Raw genomic sequence first — 20814 nt, 5'->3', positions numbered from 1 at the left:
GAGGAGGAGAGACGCTGAGTCGCAGGCTGCATCCCATAGGGCTCTGGTCAAATGTAGTGCACTACGTAGGGAATAGTTGCCCGCTTCTGCTGTGACTTAACACTCACACTGTTGCTACATATTAAAATCAACATGTATGCCCATATTTAAATCAACAGTAAACATCTATAACACATCTATAACCGGTCATAAAGCTGTTAACCAGCTGTATATAAAGCTGTATATTTCATATCCTGTTCCTTTACCTGGAGCTGAACGACAACATAAGTGTTGTTTAGGTGTGATTATCTGCTCACATTGCTATCACTATGTATTTCCCACAACACATTCTGTCAGACATACACACATTCACAACTACACACACTTACACAGATAAACACACACACACACACACACACACACACACACACACACACACACACACACACACACACACACACACACACACACACACACACACACACACACACGGGAGAGCGTTATCAACAAACATGCCATCCCAGCAGAGAGATGTATAGTGTAAAGATGTATGAGGCAGTCCCAATAGTGTAGACAGTCATAGACTCTATCGCTTGCTATCATTATCTCTGCTCTGCCTTTCTTTTGACACCCTTTTATTATTCCAGACAGAGAAGGTCCTTGTCTCCCCAGCTCTCATGCTTTGGGGATTTCCTATTTAAAGAAGGAAATAGCAATAAGGCAAAAATTGAAAAAAGTAATTAAATGGGAATTAGCGTATGAGGGAGACTGTGCCTGCTAGGCTAGCACAGTATAAAAAAATGACTTGGCTGGCTGGGGCGAGAATGAGGCAATGGGGTGAATACAGATGAGGAGGGGGAAGATGCTATTCCCTCTGTGTGCATGTCTGAGAGGAGCTAGCTACAGGTTGTAGGTAGGGCTAGAGAGAGTAGCTAGCTATAGTAGACAGGGCTAGAGAGAGCAGATACCTACAGGCTGTAGGGCAAGAGAGCAGCAACTTACAATGGGTAGGGCTAGAGAGAGCAGCTACATACAGGGTGTGACATGGTAAGGTTGGACCCACATGCAGAGCAGAGACCAGACGAGGAATCAGCGGTTAAGGATAAACATAATACTTTACTGAGAAACGGTAACGGAAGGATCACAGTAACACAGGGAAAAAAACTAACACTAAATCGCGGAAACTCACTCAGGAGACAAACGCATATGGCACATAATTCCTGGCGACCGTCGACAAGTCGAGGAGGATGGAGGGGCAGGTGTGGGGGGAGAGAAGGGACTGGTCCTTACCAGCTTGAGACGGGAGACATGGAAGGATGGACAGACCCTCATACCTAGAAAGCTGGAGACGATAGGTTTGATGCGACTCAGGATCTTGAATGGTCCTATGTAGCGTGGAGCGAGCTTCCGCGAAAGTATTCAGACCCCTTGACTTTTTCCACATTTTGTTTACCTTACAGCCTTATTCTAAAATGTATTAAATTGTTAATGCTGTGGGGATGTTTTTCAGCAGCAGGGACTGGGTGACTAGTCAGGATCGAGGGAAAGATGAACGGAGCAAAGTACAGAGAGATCCTTGATGAAAATCACTCAGGACATCAGACTGAGGTGAAGGTTCACCTTCCAACTGGACAACTACAGTTCAAGTCGGAAGTTTTACATACACCTTAACCAAATACATTTAAACTCAGTTTTTCACAATTCCTGACATTTAATCCAAGCAAAAATTCCCTGTCTTAGGTCAGTTACGATCACCACTTTATTTTAAGAATGTGAAATGTCAGAATAATAGTAGAGAGAATTATTTATTTCAGCTTTATTTCATCACATTCCCAGTGGGTCAGAAATGTACATACACTCAATTAGTATTTTGTAGCATTGCCTTTAAATTGTTTAACTTGGGTCAAACGTTTCAGGTGCCTTTCACAAGCTTCCACCAATAAATTGGGTGAATTTTGGCCAATTTCTGCTGACAGAGCTGGTGTAACTGAGTCAGGTTTGTAGGCCTCCTTGCTCGCACACACTTTTTCAGTTCTGCCCAAAAATGTTCTATAGGATTGAGGTCAGGGCTTTGTGATGGCCACTCCAATACCTTCATTTTGTTGTCCTTAAGCCATTTTGCCACAACTTTGGAAGTATGCTTGGGGTCATTGTCCTTTTAGAAGACCAATTTGTGACCAAGCTTTAACTTCCTGACTGACGTCTTGAGATGTTGCTTCAATGAATCCACATAATTTTCCTACATCATGATGCCATCTATTTTGTGAAGTGCACCAGTCCCTCCTGCAGCAAAGAACCCCCACAACATGATGCTGCCACCCCCATGCTTCACGTTTGGGATGGTGTTCTTTAGCTTGCAAGCCTCCCCCTTTTTCCTCCAAACATAATGATGGTCATTATGGCCAAACAGTTATATTTTTGTTTCATCAGACCAGAGGACATTTCTCCAAAAAGTGCAATCTTTGTCCCCATGTGCAGTTGCAAACCATAGTCTGGCTTTTTTATGGCAGATTTGGAGCAGTGTGTCACGACTCCTGCCGAAGTCGGCTCCTCTCCTTGTTTGGGCGGCGCTCGACGTCACCGGTCTTCTAGCCATCGCCGCTCCACCTTTCATTTTCCATTTGTTTTGTCTTGTTTTCCCGCACACCTGTTTTACATCCCCTCATCACTCTACGTGTATATTATCCTCTGTTCATTATTTGTGTGACGAGTGCGCTATTCGCTTTTGCCTTTGGCGGGACTGTCGTTACGGAGTTGCGTCCAACTGTTTTCCTTCTGCCAAATAAAGTGTGCCTGTTCACTCATCTCTGCTCTCCTGCACCTGACTTCAGTTAACCAGTTGCACACACTGTTGACACATTGGCTTCTTCCTTGCTGAGCGGCCTTTCAGGTTATGTCGATATAGGACTCGTTTTACTGTGGATATAGATACTTTTGTACCTGTTTCCTCCAGCATCTTCACAAGATCCTTTGCTGTTGTTCTGGGGTTGATTTGCACTTTTCCCACCAAAGTACGTTCATCTCTAGGAGACAGAATGCGTCTCCTTCCTGAGCGGTATGACGGCTGCGTGGTCCCATGGTGTTTATACTTGCGTACTGTTGTTTGTACAAATGAACGTGGTACCTTCCGGCATTTGGAAATTGCTCCCAAGGATGAACCAGACTTGTGGAGGTCCACAATTTCTTTCTGAGGTCTTGGCTAATTTCTTTAGATTTTCCTATGATTTCAAGCAAAGATGCACTGAGTTTGAAGGTAGGCCTTGAAATACATCCACAAGTACACCTCCAATTGACTCAAATGATGTCAATTAGCCTGTCAGAAACCTCTAAAGCCATGACATAATTTTCTGGAATTTCCCAAGCTGTTTAAAGGCACAGTCAACTTAGTGTACGTAAACTTCTGACCCACTGGAATTGTGATACAGTGAATTATAAGTGAAATAATCTGTCTGTAAACAATTGTTTGAAAAATTACTTGTGTCATCCACATAGTAGATGTCCTAACCAACTTGCCAAAACTATACTTAACAAGAAATTTGTGGAGTGGTTGAAAAATGAGTTTTAATGACGTGTATGTAAACTTCAGACTTCAACTGTATATACAGTTGAAGTCAGAAGTTTACATACACTTAGGTTGGAGTCATTAAATCACATTTTTATTAAATTGTAGAATAATAGTGAAAACATTAAACCTATGAAATAACACATATGGAATCATGTAGTAACCAAAAAAGTGTTAAACAAACCAAAATATATTTTACAGTACATTTGAGATTTTTCAAAGTACCCACCCTTTGCCTTGATGACAGCATTGCACACTCTTGGCATTCTCTCAACCAGCTTCATGAGGTAGTCACCTAGAATGCTTTCCAACAGTCTTGCAGGAGTTTCCACATATGCTGAGCACTTGTTGGCTGCTTTTCCTTCACCCTGCAGTCCAATTCATCCCAAACCGTCTCAATTGGGTTGGGGTCGGGTGATTGTGAAGGTCAAATCATCTGATGCAGCACACCATCACTCTCCTTCTTGGTCAAATAGCCCTTACACAGCCTGGAGGTGTGTTTTGGGTCATTGTCCTGTTGAAAAACAAATGACAGTCCCACTAAGTGCAAACCAGATGGGATGGCATATCGCTGCAGAATGCTGTGGTAGCCATGCTGGTTAAGTGTGCCTTGAATTCTAAATATATCACAGACAGTGTAACCAGCAAAGCACCCAGACACCATCACACCTCCTCCTCCATGCTTCACGGTGGGAACCACACATGCTGTCACGTTCGTCGTAAGAAGGAGACCAAGGTGCAGCATGGTAAGCGTACATCTGACTTTTAATAGATGAACACCGAACAAAACAAAGAAAAAATACAAAACAAACGTAATGTTCTGTAGGCTTCACAGTAGCTGTACAAAAACAATATCCCACAAAAACCCAGTGGGAAAAGGCTGCCTAAATATGATCCCCAATCAGAGACAACGAAAGACAGCTGCCTCTGATTGGGAACCATATCAGGCCAACATAGAAATACAAAACATAGATAGACATAATCTAGAATGCCCACCCAAATCACACCCTGACCTAACCAAATAGAGAAATAAAAAGGCTCTCTATGGTCAGGGCATGACAGTACCCCCCCCAAAGGTACTGACTCAATAGGGGAGGGTCCGGGTGGGCATCAAGCCTCGGTGGCGGCTCCGGTGCGGGACGTAGACCCCGCTCTGCTCGCGGATCCGCCATCCTCGGTGGCGACTCTATTTGGTGGGTCATCGCCGAAAGCTCGACCCGGACCGTGGATCGTTGCCGGAAGCTCCGGACCGTGAATCGTCGCCGGAGGAACCGGACTGTGGATCGTTGCCGGAGGCTCCGGACCGTGGATCACTGCCAGAGGGACTGGACCGTAGATCGTCGCCGGAGGCTCTGAACTGGGAACCCCCGCTGGAGGCTCTGAACTGCGGACCGTCTCTGGAGATTCCGGACTGCGGATCGTCGCTGGAGGCTCCGGACTGCGGACCGTCGCTGGAGGCTCCGGACTGGGGACCGTCGCTGGAGGCTCCGGACTGGGGACCGTCGCTGGAGGCTCCGGACTGGGGACCGTCGCTGGAGGCTCCGGACTGGGGGCCGTCGCTGGAGGCTCCGGACTGGGGACCGTCGCTGGAGGCTCCGGACTGGGGACCGTCGCTGGAGGCTCCGGACTGGGAACCGTCGCTGCAGGCTCCGGACAGGGGACCCTCGCTGCAGTCTCGGTGCCATGGATCATCGCTACAGGCTCCAGGCCATGGATCATCACTACAGGCTCCGGGCCATGGATCATCACTGGAGGCTTTGTGCCATGGATTATCACTGGAGGCTCTAGGCCATGGATTATCACTGGAGGCATAGTGCCATGGATCATCACTACAGGCTCCGGGCCATGGATCATCACTAGAGGCTTCGTACGTGGAGCCGGAACAGGTCTCACCGGACTGAGGAGACGTACTGGCAGCCTGGTGCGTGGAGCTGCCACAGAGCTTACCTGGCTTGGGAGACACACTGGAGGCCGGGTGCGTGGAGCTGCCACAGGGCTTACCAGGCTGGAGAGATGCACTGGAGGCCGGGTGCGTGGAGCAGGCACAGGATATACTGGGCCGTGGAGGCGCACTGGAGGTCTGGAGCGTAGTGCTGGCACAACCCGTCCTGGCTGGATGCTCACTCTAGCCCGGCAAATGCGGGGCGCAGGCACAGAGCGCACCGAGCTATGAATGCGCACTGGCGATACAGTGCGTAGAGCCGGCGCAGAATATCCTGGACCGAGGAGGCGTACTGGAGACCAGGAGTGCTGAGCTGGCACAACCCGTCCTGGCTGAATGCCCACTCTAGCCCGGCAAATGCGGGGCGCAGGCACAGAGCGCACCGAGCTATGAATGCGCACTGGCGATACAGTGTGCATCACCGCATAACACGGTGCCTGACTGGTCACACGCTCCCCACGGTAAGCATGGGGAGTTGGCTCAGGTCTAGACTCTGACTCCGCCAATCTCCCCGTGTGCCCCTCTCGGGTTTCCGTCGTTGCCGTGACTCCCGATCTCGTCGCCGTTCCTCCCTCGCTGCTTCCACCTGTTCCCATGGGAGGCGATCCCATCCGGCCTGGATCTCCTCCCACGTCCAGGATCCTTTGCCGTCCAGGATGTCCTCCTGGCCACGCTGCTTGGTCCGTTTTTGGTGGGATCTTCTGTCACGTTCGTTGTAAAAAGAAGGAGACCAAGGTGCAGCGTGGTAAGCGTACATCTTACTTTTAATAGATGAACACCGAACAAAACAAAGAAAAAATACAAAACGAACGTAAAGTGGTACTGTATGGTTCCTCTCTTCACAGTAGCTATACAAAAACAAGATCCCACAAAAACCCAGTGGGAAAAGGCTGCCTAAATATGATCCCCAATCAGAGACAACGAAAGACAGCTGCCTCTGATTGGGAACCATATCAAGCCAACATAGAAATACAAAACATAGATAGACATAATCTAGAATTCCCACTCAAATCACACCCTGACCTAACCAAATAGAGAAATAAAAAGTCTCTCTACGGTCAGGGCGTGACACATGCGGAGATCATCCGTTCACCTACTCTGCGTCTCACAAAGACACGGCGGTTGGAACCAAAAATCTCTAATTTGGACTCATCAGACCAAAGGACAGATTTCCACCGGTCTAATGTCTATTGCTCGTGTTTCTTGGCCCAAGTAAGTCTCTTCTTGTTATTGGTGTCCTTTAGTAGTGGTTTCTTTGCAGCAATTCGACCATGGCCTGATTCACGCAGTCTCCTCTGAACAGTTGCTGTTGCTTGAATTCTGTGAAGCCTTTATTTTGGGCTGTAATCTGTGGTGCAGTTAATTGCCGATTTCTGCGGCTGGCAACTGTAATGAACTTATCCTCTGCAGCAAAGGTAACTCTGGGTCTTCCTTTCCTGTGGCGGTCCTGTCACGATTGTTTGTAGAGAAAGAACAAGGCGCAGCGTGAGTATCGTTCCACATCTTTATTAATATGTGAAACTTCGCAAGACATACAATAAACTATAAACAAAATAACAAACCGTGACGACAGAGGTGCAACATGCACTATCTCAAAATAAGATCCCACAAACAACAGGTGGGAAAAAACGGCCTAAATATGACGCCCAATCAGAGACAACAATAGACAGCTGCCTCTGATTGGGAACCATATCAGGCCAACATAGAAATATAACATATAGATTACCCACCCTAGTCACACCCTGACCTTACCTTGACCCTGACCTTGTCATTACCCACCCTTGTCTCGGGATGGTAAGTTGGTGGTTGGAGGTGTCCCTCTAGTGGTGTGGGGGCTGTGCTTTGGCAAAGTGGGAGGGGTTATATCCTACCTGTTTGGCCCTGTCCGGGGGTTTCATCGGATGGGGCCACAGTTTCTCCTGACCCCTCCTGTCTCAGCCTCCAGTATTTATGCTGCAGTAGTTTATGTGTCGGGGGGCTAGTGTCAGTCTGTCACATCTGGAGTATTCCCCTTGTCTTTTCCGGTGTCCTGTGTGAATTTAAATATGCTCTCTCTAATTCTCTCTTTCTCTCTTTCTTTCTTTCTCTCTCTCGGAGGACCTGAGCCCTAGGACCATGCCTCAGGACTACCTGGCTTGATGACTCCTTGCTGTCCCCAGTCCACCTGGCCGTGCTGCTGCTCCAGTTCCAACTGTTCTGCCTGCGGCTATGGAACCCTGACCTGTTCACCGGACGTGCTACCTGTCCAAGACCTGCTGTCCCAGACCTGCTGGAACCCTGACCTGCTGTTTTCAACTCTCTAGAGACAGCAGGAGCGGTAGAGATACTCTCAAAGATCGGCTATGAAAAAGCCAACTGACACTTACTCTTGTGTTACTGACTTGTTGCACCCTCGACAACTACTATGATTATTATTATTTGACCATGCTGGTCATTTATGAACATTTGAACATCTTGGCCATGTGCTGTTATAATCTCCACCCGGCACAGCCAGAAGAGGACTGGCCACCCCTCATAGCCTGGTTCCTCTCTAGGTTTCTTCCTAGGTTTTGGCCTTTCTAGGGAGTTTTTCCTAGCCACCGTGCTTCTACACCTGCATTGCTTGCTGTTTGGGGTTTTAGGCTGGGTTTCTGTACAGCACTTTGAGATATCAGCTGATGTAAGAAGGGCTATATAAATAAATTTGATTTGACCTAACCAAAAATAGAGAATAAAAAGATCTCTAAGGTCACAGCGTGACAGGTCCTCATGAGAGCCAGTTTCATCATAGCACTTGATGGTTTTTGCAACTGCACTTGAAGAAACTTTCAAAGTTTTTGTCATTTTCCGGAATGACTGACCTTCATGTCTTAAAGTAATGATGGACTGTTGTTTCTCTTTGCTTATATGGACTTGGTCTTTTACCAAATAGGGCTATCTTCTGTATACCAACCCTACCTTGTCACAACACAACCGATAGTCTCAAACGCGTTAAGAAGGAAAGAAATTCCACAAATGAACTTTTAACAAGGCACACCTGTTGATTGAAATGCATTCCAGGTGACTACCTCGTGAAGCTGGTTTTGAGAATGCCAGAGTGTGCAAAGCTGTCATCAAGGCAAAGGGTGGCTACTTTGAAGAATCTCAAATATAAAATATATTTTGATATGTTTTACACTTTTGTGGTTACTACATGATGCCATATGTGTTATTTCATAGTTTTAATATCTTCACTATTACTCTACAATGTAGAAAATAGTAAAAATAAATACAAACCTTTGAATGAGTAGGTGTGTCCAAACTTTTGACTGGTACTGTATATATGTGATGGGATGTATAGACATTATGGACAGTATGTGAATAGAATATGTAGTATGTCTGATGAATACGTAGGATATTATAGTACATGTACAATAATAGTTGAATAGGACGGACTTGACTAGAATACACTATATACATATGAAATGGGTAAAACAGTACGTAAATATTATTAAAGTGACCAGTGTTCCATTATAAAAGAGTCCAGTGTTCCATTATTAAAGTGACCAGTGTTCCATGTCCATGTATATAGGGCAGCAGCCTCTAAGGTGCAGGGTTGAGTAACAGGGTGGTAGCCGGCTAGTGACAGTGACTAAGTTCAGGGCTGGGTACTGGATGGAGGCCAGCTAGTAATGGCTATTTAACCGTCTGATGGCTTTGAGATGGAAGCTGTTTTTCAGTCTCTCGGTCCCAGATTTGATGCACCTGTACTAACCTTGCCTTCTGGGTGATAGCGGGGTGAACAGGCCGTGGCTCGGGTGGCTGAGGTCCTTGATGATCTTCACACACGGTCTGTGTGGGTGGATCCTTTCAGATTGTCAGTGACGTATACGTCGAAGAACTTGAAGCTTTTCACCTTTTCCACTGTGGCCCGTCGATGTGGATTGGGCGTGCTCCATCTGCTGTCTCCTGAAGTCCACGATCAGTTCCTTCGTTTTGTTGACGATAAGGAAGAGGTTATTTTCCTGGCACCACTCCGCCAGGGCCCTCGTCTCTTCACTGTAGGCTGTTTCGTTGTTGTTGGTAATCAGACCTACCATTGTTGTGTCATCTACAAACTTGATGATTGAGTTGGAGGCGTGCGTGGCCACGCAGTCATGGGTGAACAGTGAGTACAGGAGGGGGATGAGCACGCACCCTTGTGGAACCCCCATGTTGAGGATCAGCGTACTGGAGGTGTTGTTGCCTACCTTCACCACCTAGCGGCCCGTCAGGAAGTCCAAGACCCACTTGCACAGGGCGGGGTTCAGACCCAGGGCCCTGAGCTTAATGATGAGCTTGGAGGGTACTACGGTGTTGAAGGCTGAGTTGTAGTTAATGTATTCCTCTTGTCCAGATGGGATAGGTCAGTGTGCAGTGCGATGGCGATTGCATCATCCGTGGATCTATTGCGGCGGTATGCAAATTGCAGTGGGTCTAGGGTAAGGTGGAGGTGACATGATCCTTAACTAGCCTCTCAAAGCACTTCATGATGACAGAAGTGAGTGCTATGGGGCGATAGTCAATTAGTTCAGTTACCTTCGCTTTCTTGGGTACAGGAACAATGGTGGACATCTTGAAGCATGTGGGGACAGCAGACTGGGATAGGGAGAGATTGAATTTGTCCATAAACACTCCAGCCAGCTGGTCTGCGCATGCCCTGAGGACATGGCTAGGGATGCCGTCTGGGCTGGCAGCCTTGCGAGGGTTAACACGCATAAATGTCTTACTCACGACAGCCACGGAGAACGAGAGCTCACAGTCCTCAGGAGCGGCCTGCGTCGGTTACAATGTCTTATCCTCAAAGCGGGCAAAGAAGGTATTTAGCTTGTCCAGGAACAAGACATCGGTGTCCGCGACGAGGCTGGTTTCCCTTTGCAAGCTGTGATTGTCTGGAGTCCCTACCATGCAAACACACATAGTTCTACCCAACACACAATTAGCCTAAAAAACTATTAAATTAGCGTCAATTATAAGTCGTGAGGGACCAGCCATCAAATTCACTAAGGGGGCTGAGTGTGTAACACAATATCACAGGGATAATTACATGGAGTGGTTACAGCCATTACTGTACAGCCATTGATGGCTATGACAGCACCTGTTGCTTTCCTATCAAAATAATGTCTGCAAGTCAAATGGCACCCTATTCCCTATAGAGTGCACTACTTTTGAGCAGAGCCCTATATAGGCCCTGGTCAAAGGTACTGCACTTTATAGGTAATAGGGTGCCATTTTGGGATGCAGCCCACCATCCAGTACATGGACAAAGGCATGTTGTTTGTCAAATCATGGAGGATGAAAATTAGATGCTGGTACAATAGATTACCTGCACGCTTTTAAAGCCACACAACAGTACTGCAGAACGTACAGTAACCTTTCAAACAGCTTTTGTAATGGAATAGCTGAGATGGGTTCCATTCTAGAATGACCTAACCATGAGGCCACTGCTACAGTACAGTGCCAAAAGTAGAACCAGTGACATTTCACACCCACTTTTTGTAACAGTGTTTGACTGAACATCTTTATATTAAGGTCTTTCATCTCTACAGGTGGGCATTCCACCACCATCGCTCAGACCCCAGAAACCCAGCAATTAAAACCATCTACTTCAATCTGTAGGACCTCATGCATGATCCTTACCTGATAAGCTACTGTAGCACACTGCTGTAGATATGGAACGATTTGGAAATGGAAAATAAGAAAAAGGAAAGATATGTTTTCCTGCCTGGTATTGCATTTGAGGATGTTATAGCCAGCCAAGAAATGTTCTCTGAGTACAATACAGTCAGAGATCAATCAGTAAACCTTGAGCTGGAAATTAATGGTTTCTCAGTGAAGCCTTAGAGAAGAGAAAACCAATGAAGAGATTGCAATGTCTGTAAATGTGGACTATCTGACTTGGATCCTTCACCAGACTTCAAAGCTCACTCACCAATGTCAGGTCTAAGTGCTGACAAGATTTATATCCTTTGATTTATCATGTTTAGTTAATGTGATCTAATTAGTATTAGTGATGGTTGTTCAGTGTATGTCTCGAAGAAAACTCTCAGAAAGCATAAGAATGTCTCTATTTTGCAAGAAAAAACAATCCCGAAAGAGTTCACGTTGATACCCCTCATCCCTCCTTCTAACACATGGTTTGGAGATGTTTGATGTGTATATTTTGGCAAGAGAAGTGGGCACAGGGACTATGGCCAGCCAGAAATTAGGTGATTTCTATAGGGTGGCATGGGAGAAAGAGAGGGATGCGCTAGCAGGCATGATGCATGGCCCAGTGATTGCTTCTTCATCACTCTGTCAGGCCTGCTTAAGACCCCCCATTCTTAATTCCCCATTGTCTTGTCCAATAGAGAAGTTCAGCTGGTTTTACATTGGCTGTTGGGGTAAACACTCAAGCTGTGTCCCAAAAACCACCCTATTTCCTTTGTAATGCACCAGGGGAAATATGGCTCTGGTCAAAAGTAGTGCACTACATAGGGAATAGGGTGCCATATTGGATGCGGCCTCAGACTAGAGACAGGGCTGAGTAACTGTGTGGCTCAGTGAGTTATCTGATGTGAGCTGCTGTTGTTGTTGCACAGTCTCTAAACTATACAATTCTTTAATATAAAAAACACTGTCCTCCCTGAACTAGCAAAGCATTGTGCTGTATTTCTGCCATTGATGTGTCTCATGATCAAGGCTGTGGGATTTCTGAAGTACAATACGGCTGTTGGTTCAGTCAAACTGTTCTGATGATCTACCTGTGCTCTGAGACAAAATAAAACATGAATCTACCTTAAATACAGTCATTTGCATGAGTCTGCAGTACAGTGAAGTAGCTAATTAGTCAAATCACTTGTCTGCATAAGATCAAGTTTTAATTTCTTCATTTACATTTGAAAAACACATTCAATTACATTTAACACTAACCAATATTTAATTCATGTGATTTAAGATTAAATACAGTTGATGTCAAACATAGTCAGTCTGAATAAAGGGAAGTAGAGTGATGGAGAGAGGGAATTTTCAGAGAAGGTATTACAGTAGCTGCTTCCACTAGACATGCATGTATCTGCCTCTGGAAAAAGCCCTGTCAATCTTCAAAGACCAACAAATAACCAAGAGAGAGGGAGTTACTTAAGACCAAATAAATCCCTGGGGTTTGCAAATCAGAGCACTGAGATTAAAATGAAAAATAAGTCAAACAGAAAACAAAAATAAACCATAAGAACAAAGTAAATAGAGAAATTGATCTGGTCCTGCCGTACATACCTACACATACGTTACAGTCACAAGACGCAGGCCTCCTTATTGTCCCGAGAATTTCTAAGCAAACAGCTGGAGGCAGGGCTTTCTCCTATAGAGCTCAATTTTTATGGAATGGTCTGCCTATCCTTGTGAGAGACGCAGACTCGGTCTTGACCTTTAAGTCCTTACTGAAGACTCATCTCTTCAGTAGGTCTTATGATTGAGTGTAGTCTGGGCCAGTGATTCGAAGGTGAACGGCAAGGCACTGGAGTGACGAACCGCCCTTGCTGTCTCTACCTGGCCGGCTCCCCTCTCGCCACTGGGATTCTCTGTCTCTGACCCTATTACGGAGGCTGAGTCACTGGCTTACTGGTGCTCTTCTATGTCGTCTCTAGGATGGGTTGAGAGTGGGTTGAGTCACTGACGTGATCTTCCTGTCCGGTTATGCACCCCCTCAAGCTCGTGCGGTGGAGGAGATCTTTGTGGGCTATATTCAGTAAGTTGGTGGTCTGTTGATATCATTCTAGTGGTGTGGAGGCTGTGCTTTGGCAAAATGGGTGGGGTTATATCCTGCCTGGTTGGCCCTGTCCGGGGTATCGTCGGATGGGGCCACAGTGTCCCCCGACCCCCCCTTGTCTCAGTCTCCAGTATCTATGCTGCAATAGTCTATTATGTGCTGGGGGGCTAGGATCAGTCTGTTATATCTGGTGTAATTCTCTGGTGTCCTGTGTGAATTTAAGTATGCTCCCTCTAATTCTCTCTTTCCCCTCCCAGAGGACCTGAGTCCTAGGACCATGCCTCAGGACTACCTGGCCTGATGACTCCTGGCTGTCCCCAGTCCACCTGGTCGTACTGCTGCTCCAGTTTCAACTGTTCTGCATGTGGCTAGGGAAGCCTGACCTGTTCACTGGACGTGCTGTTTTCGACTGTCTCTCTCTCTATACCGCACCTGCTGTCTCAACCTCTGAATGCTCGGCTATGAAAAGCCAACTGACATTTACTCCTGAGGTACTGACCTGTTGCAATACATTTGATTGATTGAGTGATTGTTATGACCGATAACGAGGAAAATTCACATTTTCACTATAGTGACTCATTGCCTTCCAGTAGACTTATTCCGACAAGAACAAAAGGTTTACAAATCAATACATGCAGCAGAGCATCAACGTCTATCTGATTTTAAACTAACCAAACATAAAAACACATAAATGGATGTTTGAAGTTGTTTGAATTTTGATGGTTCAATGGTCTCATTTGTGATTTGTTGTGTGAAATTCTTTGTTTAACTGCACTAAACAGTGTAAATATATGCATGAGCTTGTGTGTTTTTGTTTGTGAGAGTGCATGTATGTCTTTGAGAGCAAGCAGCTCCACAGTACTGCAGTAGGAGGTGGAGAGAGCTGAACAGATGTTCAGAGGGCATTAGAGCCCTCTCATGCCCCTAGTGTACCCTATGTGTAACGTACCATGTGATTGGTCCATGTGTCTCAGTGTACCCTATGTGTAACGTATCTTGTGATTGGTCCATGTGTCCCAGGGTACCCTGTGTGTAACATACATTGTGATTGGCCCATGTGTCCCAGGGTACCCTGTGTGTAACGTATCTTGTGATTGGTCCATGTGTCCCAGGGTACCCTGTGTGCAACATACATTGTGATTGGCCCATGTGTCCCAGGGTACCCTGTGTGTAACATACATTGTGATTGGCCCATGTGTTCCAGTGTACCCTGTGTGTAACATACCTTGTGATTGGTCCATGTGTGCCAGTGTACCCTGTGTGTAACATACCTTGTGATTGGTCCATGTGTCCCAGGGTACCCTGTGTGTAACATGCCTTGTGATTGGTCCATGTGTCCCAGGGTACCCTGTGTGCAACATGCCTTGTGATTGGTCCATGTGTGCCAGGGTACCCTGTGTGTAACATATCTTGTGATTGGTCCATGTGTCCCAGGGTACCCTGTGTGTAACATGCCTTGTGATTGGTCCATGTGTCCCAGGGTACCCTGTGTGTAACATGCCTTGTGATTGGTCCATGTGTCCCAGGGTCTCGATCTGCTCCACCAGGTCGTTGGAGTTCCACTGACTCATCCCCAGGAGGATGGCACTCTTCCCCTCCAGCACATCTGCTGGGACACACAGACACACAGGGAAGAGGGTTACAATCTGTCTGTTGGGGGACACAGACCCACAGGGAGGAGGGTTACAATCGGTCTGTTGGGGGACACAGACCCACAGGGAAGAGGGTTACAATCTGTCTGTTGGGGGACACAGACCCACAGGGAAGAGGGTTACAATCTGTCTGTTGGGGGACACAGACCCACAGGGAGGAGGGTTACAATCTGTCTGTTGGGGGACACAGACCCACAGGGAAGAGGGTTACAATCTGTCTGTTGGGGGACACAGACACACAGGAAAGAGGGTTACAATCTGTCTGTTGGGGGACACAGACCCACAGGGAGGAGGGTTACAATCTGTCTGTTGGGACACACAGACCCACAGGGAAGAGGGTTACAATCTGTCTGTTGGGGACACAGACCCACAGGGAAGAGGGTTACAATCTGTCTGTTGGGGGACACAGACCCACAGGGAAGAGGGTTACAATCTGTCTGTTGGGGGACACAGACCCACAGGGAAGAGGGTTACAATCTGTCTGTTGGGGGACACAGACCCACAGGGAAGAGGGTTACAATCTGTCCATTGGGGGACACAGACACACAGGGAGGAGGGTTACAATCTGTCTGTTGGGGGACACAGACCCACAGGGAAGAGGGTTACAATCTGTCTGTTGGGGGACACAGACACACAGGGAAGAGGGTTACAATCTGTCTGTTGGGGGACACAGACCCACAGGGAAGAGGGTTACAATCGGTCTGTTGGGGGACACAGACCCACAGGGAAGAGGGTTACAATCTGTCTGTTGGGGGACACAGACCCACAGGGAAGAGGGTTACAATCTGTCTGTTGGGGGACACAGACCCACAGGGAGGAGGGTTACAATCGGTCTGTTGGGGGACACAGACCCACAGGGAGGAGGGTTACAATCTGTCTGTTGGGGACACAGACCCACAGGGAAGAGGGTTACATTTACATTACATTTTAGTCATTTAGCAGACGTTCGTATCCAGAGCGACTCACAGGAGCAATTAGGGTGTAGTGCCTTGCTCAAGGGCACATCGACAGACTTTTCACCTAGTCGGCTCGGGGATTCGAACCAGTGACCTTTTGGCGACCTTTTGCCGCCCATCATTACATTATTATAGAACCCAATCACATACTGTAGTTGATGCTGAGAACTGAACAGATTATCTGGTTGGTTAACACAGAGGAGAGGGGAAATCCAGACAGATGCAGGAACAGACACAGGGACACTGAACACACACACACACACACACACACACACACACACACACATACAGGGACAGCGGTTAGAATCTCAGAACATAGACACACAAAGAGCGGGTTAAAGTGGCTGGATGCCACAAAAAAAATCTATATTTGGTTCTGTCAATACAGTCATTTCCATACAGTTTATTTCTGTCCTTTACTACATGTCCCCTAGTTCAACCAAAACCAGACACAGCAGTTGTGGAAAGAGACTACATCAGTGACACATGGCATGTAACTACCAATCAGAGGATACTCAGACTCCCATTGGACCATCATCAGAGCAAAGTTGAAGTGACAGCGTGATGTGCTAATGATGAGCATGAGCCATGGTCAGAGTGGTTGTCTGCTGTGATGGTTGCTCTGGGCTGCTGCAGTCACAGTACCATGGTCAGAGTGGTTGTCTGCTGTGACGGTCGTTCTGGGCTGCTGCAGTCACAGTACCATGGTCAGAGTGGTTGTCTGCTGTGACGGTCGTTCTGGGCTGCTGCAGTCACAGTACCATGGTCAGAGTGGTTGTCTGCTGTGACGGTCGTTCTGGGCTGCTGCAGTCACAGTACCATGGTCACAGTGGTTGTCTGCTGTGACGGTTGTTCTGGGATGCTGCAGTCACAGTACCATGGTCAGAGTGGTTGTCTTCTCTCTCTCTCTCTCTCTCTCTCTCTCTCTCTCTCTCTCTCTCTCTCTCTCTCTCTCTCTCTCTCTCTCTCTCTCTCTCTCTCTCTCTCTCTCTCTCTCTCTCTCTCTCTCTCTCTCTCTCTCTCTCTCTCTCTCTCTCTCTCTCTCTCTCTCTCTCTCTCTCTCTCTCTCCTGGCATCTCAGAGTGGCTTTGACACTGTTCTGACAGGCCTGTCCACTCTGATCACACTGGCAGGCCTACTGGTCGCTGTCTGTCTCTATAGCCCTTTATCTTCCTTCTCTTCCTCTCTTTCTGTCTCTGTTGATGCTAACACACACACGCAAAAATACGCTAAATGTGTTGAGGCAGGGAAGCGTGCAGGTTTTAACCAAGCACTGAGAATGCACTGACTCATCTCCCAGAGAGCAGCACTGATGAGAGCAACTTACAGACACAATGGAAGAACACAACGCCTGTGAGGTGTGAAACATGCTTAAAGTAGAGAGAAGAACACAACAGAAACCCTGGCACTCCCAGCAGAGGAAAGGAGATTTTAGCTATGCAAACAGATCAAATATACAAGCAGCCAGAACCAAATAACACAGACTAAATAAAAACCTCCACTGCCCAGAGCCAAGAGGATCAGAAGGAAAGACAAAATAAAGCAGCATCTCATTCAGATTCAGAGAGGGAAGGAATGAATGAAGGATGCGATCGCCCTATAACTGACAGCCCTAGATGAGAAAGAAGAGAGTAGGAGGGATGCAGGATCGTCCAACAACCTGACAGTACTGAGAGCGAGGGAGAGAAGAAAAGGAAGACTGATTGTATAGAGCAGGAGGTATACAGCCAGAACGGATGTAAACACTGGATGACAATGATCACTATGTCAACAACATCATCATGGTTCCAAACAGGACAGCACAACTGTCACGCCCTGGCCATAGAGAGGTTTTTGTTCTCTATTTTGGTTAGGCCAGGGTGTGACTAGGGTGGGCATTCTATGTTCCGTTTTCTATGTTTTGTGTATTTCTTTGTTTTGGCCGGGAATGGCTCTCAATCTGGGACAGCTGTCTATCGTTGTCTCTGATTGGGAGCCATACTTCGGTAGCCTTTTCCCACAGGGTTTTTGTGGGTAGTTGTTTTCTGTCTTGTGTTTTTCACCTGACAGAGCTGTTGCATTTTGTTCCACTTTGTTTTTTGATTCAGTGTTCAGTTTTAATAAATACCATCATGAACACGTACCACGCTGCACCTTGGTCCTCTCCTTGCAACAGCCGTTACAGAACTACCCACCAAAGAAGGACCAAGCAGCGTACCCAGGAGGAGAAAGGATCCTGGGCCAGGGAAAGAAAGGAGTGGAGGACGTCCTGGACATGGGAAGAGGTAATGGCAGGGGACAAGACCCTGCCATGGAAACAGGTGGAGACAGCGAGGGAGGAAAGGCGACAGTACGAGGAGCTAGGGCAACGACGGAGGCACGAGAGGCATCGGCACACGGGTAGTTTGGCTGGGCCACGGGTGAGCCCTGAGCCAACCCCCCGTGCTTACCATGGGGAGCGGGTGACGTGGAGAGCACCGTGCTATGCGGAAGTGCGCACGGTGTAACCCATACGCACGCACAGTCCGGTGCGGTCAATACGGGCTCCGCAGCGTTGCGTGGCGAGAGTTGGCTGGCAGCCAGGGAGAAGTGTGCCGGCGCAGCGCATCTGGCCACCAGTGCGGCTCCTCGGTCCAGCTTACCCTGCGCCTGTTCTACGCACAGCAGCTCTCACTCTCCAGCACAGCCCAGTTCGCCCTGTGCCAGCGCTTCGCCCGTGCTGGGCTACAGTGACAACTCAGCCAGGACGGGTTGTTCAAGCCGTGCGCTCCAGACCTCCAGTGCGTCTCCAGGACCCGGTCTATCTGGTGCCTGCTCCCAGAGCCAGGCCTCCTGCATGTCTCCCCAGCCTGGTGAGTCCTGTGCCTGCGCCCAGAGCCAGGCCTCCTGCAAGTCTCCCCAGCCTGGTGAGTCCTGTGCCTGCGCCCAGAGCCAGGCCTCCTGCAAGTCTCACCAGCCTGGTGAATCCTGTGCCTGCGCCCAGAGCCAGGCCTCCTGCAAGTCTCCCCAGCCTGGTGAGTCCTGTGCCTGCTCCCAGAGCCAGGCCTCCTGCATGTCTGCCCAGCCTGGTGAGTCCTGTGCCTGACGCCTGTCCAGAGCTGCCAGAGTCGCCCGCCTGTCCGGAGCTGCCAGAGTCAACCGCCTGTCCGGGATCTGTGGCGAGGGTCCCCACTCCAGAGGCGCCACCTAAGTGGGCCAAGCCGAAAGTGGAGCGGGGTCCACGTCCCGCACCAGAGCCGCCGCCGTAAGGAAGGCCCACCCGGACCCTCCCCTTTAGAGTCAGGTTTTGTGGCCAGAGTCCGCACCTTTGGGGGGGGGGGGGGGGGTACTGTCACGCCCTGGCCATAGAGAGGTTTTTGTTCTCTATTTTGGTTAGGCCAGGGTGTGACTAGGGTGGGCATTCTATGTTCCGTTTTCTATGATTTGTGTATTTCTTTGTTTTGGCCGGGTATGGCTCTCAATCAGGGACAGCTGTCTATCGTTGTCTCTGATTGGGAGCCATACTTAGGTAGCCTTTTCCCACAGGGTTTTTGTGGGTAGTTGTTTTCTGTCTTGTGTTTTTCGCCTGACAGAGCTGTTGCGTTTTGTTCCACTTTGTTTTTTGATTCAGTGTTCAGTTTTAATAAATACCATCATGAACACGTACCACGCTGCACCTTGGTCCTCTCCTTGCAACAGCCACTACAACAACAACAAAGTTATCATATGCTGTAGCCTAGCTACAGCATATGATAATGGTCATTACATAACTTTGATTTGCAAGTATAATTGAATACGGGTGTAAAAGTAGAGCTCGAGTCGATCAGGACATGACATTATAAAGGCTGTGGAAGATGGGTAGCATAAAGGAGGAGCGACAGTAGCCCACTGGCATGAATAGAGGAGCAGATGTTTGGGGAGGAAGAGATGATTAATAGGTAGAAGGGAAAGGAAGAGAGAGACATTAATTTAAGTCGCTAACCAACTAAAAAGACCTAGAACAGTGACACACACGGGCTCAATTCAACAAACCAACCTTATCTACTTTCCTTTACATCCACAACACAACTAATTACTCAATGTCAAGTGACTATTTGCAGCACAAAAGAAAGTGTGGAGAACACAGCACACTATTTACAAGACAAAGACCGTAAGACATTGCAAAAGTATTCATCTGATTAAAACATTGCAAAAACCGTCTTAGCCTACACCTGCTGTGACCAAGCCTGGAGCAACAGAGAAGACATTCATAAACAAAACAAATAAACGCAACATGCAACAACTTCAATATTACTGAGTTACAGTTCATATTAGGAAATCCGTCAATATTTTTTTATTTATTAGGCCCTAATCTATGACTTTCACATGAATGGGCAGGGGCGCAGCCATGGGTGGGCTTGGAAGGACATAGGCCCACCGACTGGGGAGCAAGGCCCAGCCAATAGAATGAGTTTTTCCCTACAAAAGGGCTTTATTACAGACAGAAATACTCTTCAGTTTCATGAGCTGTCTAGGTGACTGGTCTCAGACAATCCTGCAGGTGAAGGAGCCGGGTTTGTTGAGGTCCTAGGCAGGTTGGACATACTGAAAAATTCTTAACAACTTTGGAAGCGACTTACGGTAGAGAAATGAACGTTACATTCTCTGGCAACATCTCTGTTGGACATTCCTGCAGTCAGCATGCCAAATGCACGCTCCCTCAAAACCTGAGTCATCTGTGGTAATGTGTTGTGTGACAGAACTGCACATTTTAGAGTGGTCTTTTATTGTACCCAGCACAAGGTGCACCTGTGTAATGATCAAGCTGTTTAATCAGCTTCTTGATATGCCACACCTGTCAGGTGGATGGGTTATCTTGGCAAAGGAGAAATGCTCACTAACAGGGATGTAAACAAATTTGCTCACAAAATTTGAGAGAAATAAGCTTTTTGTGTGTATGGAAAATTTGTGGGATCTTTTATTTCAGCTCATGAAACATTATATGTTGCGTTTATATTTCTGATTAGTATACATGAGGAATG

At 47.5% G+C, this 20814-nt stretch overlaps 1 protein-coding gene across 1 annotated transcript in view; it reads right to left on the bottom strand.

The window, feature by feature from the left end:
- Nucleotides 1-20814, bottom strand: part of LOC106612781 (membrane-associated phosphatidylinositol transfer protein 3) — a 173069-nt gene that overhangs the window by 102141 nt on the left and 50114 nt on the right. Inside the window, exon 3 of the mRNA XM_082956328.1 lies at nucleotides 14725-14836. Within this exon, the coding sequence (XP_082812454.1) occupies nucleotides 14725-14836 (112 nt within the window). The remainder of the gene's footprint in view (nucleotides 1-14724; nucleotides 14837-20814) is intronic.

This window comes from Salmo salar, chromosome 09 (assembly GCF_965601325.2).
Source record: "Salmo salar chromosome 09, fSalSal1, whole genome shotgun sequence".
Classification (NCBI taxonomy): domain Eukaryota; kingdom Metazoa; phylum Chordata; class Actinopteri; order Salmoniformes; family Salmonidae; genus Salmo; species Salmo salar.
This window is presented reverse-complemented; position numbering and strand designations above follow the sequence as displayed.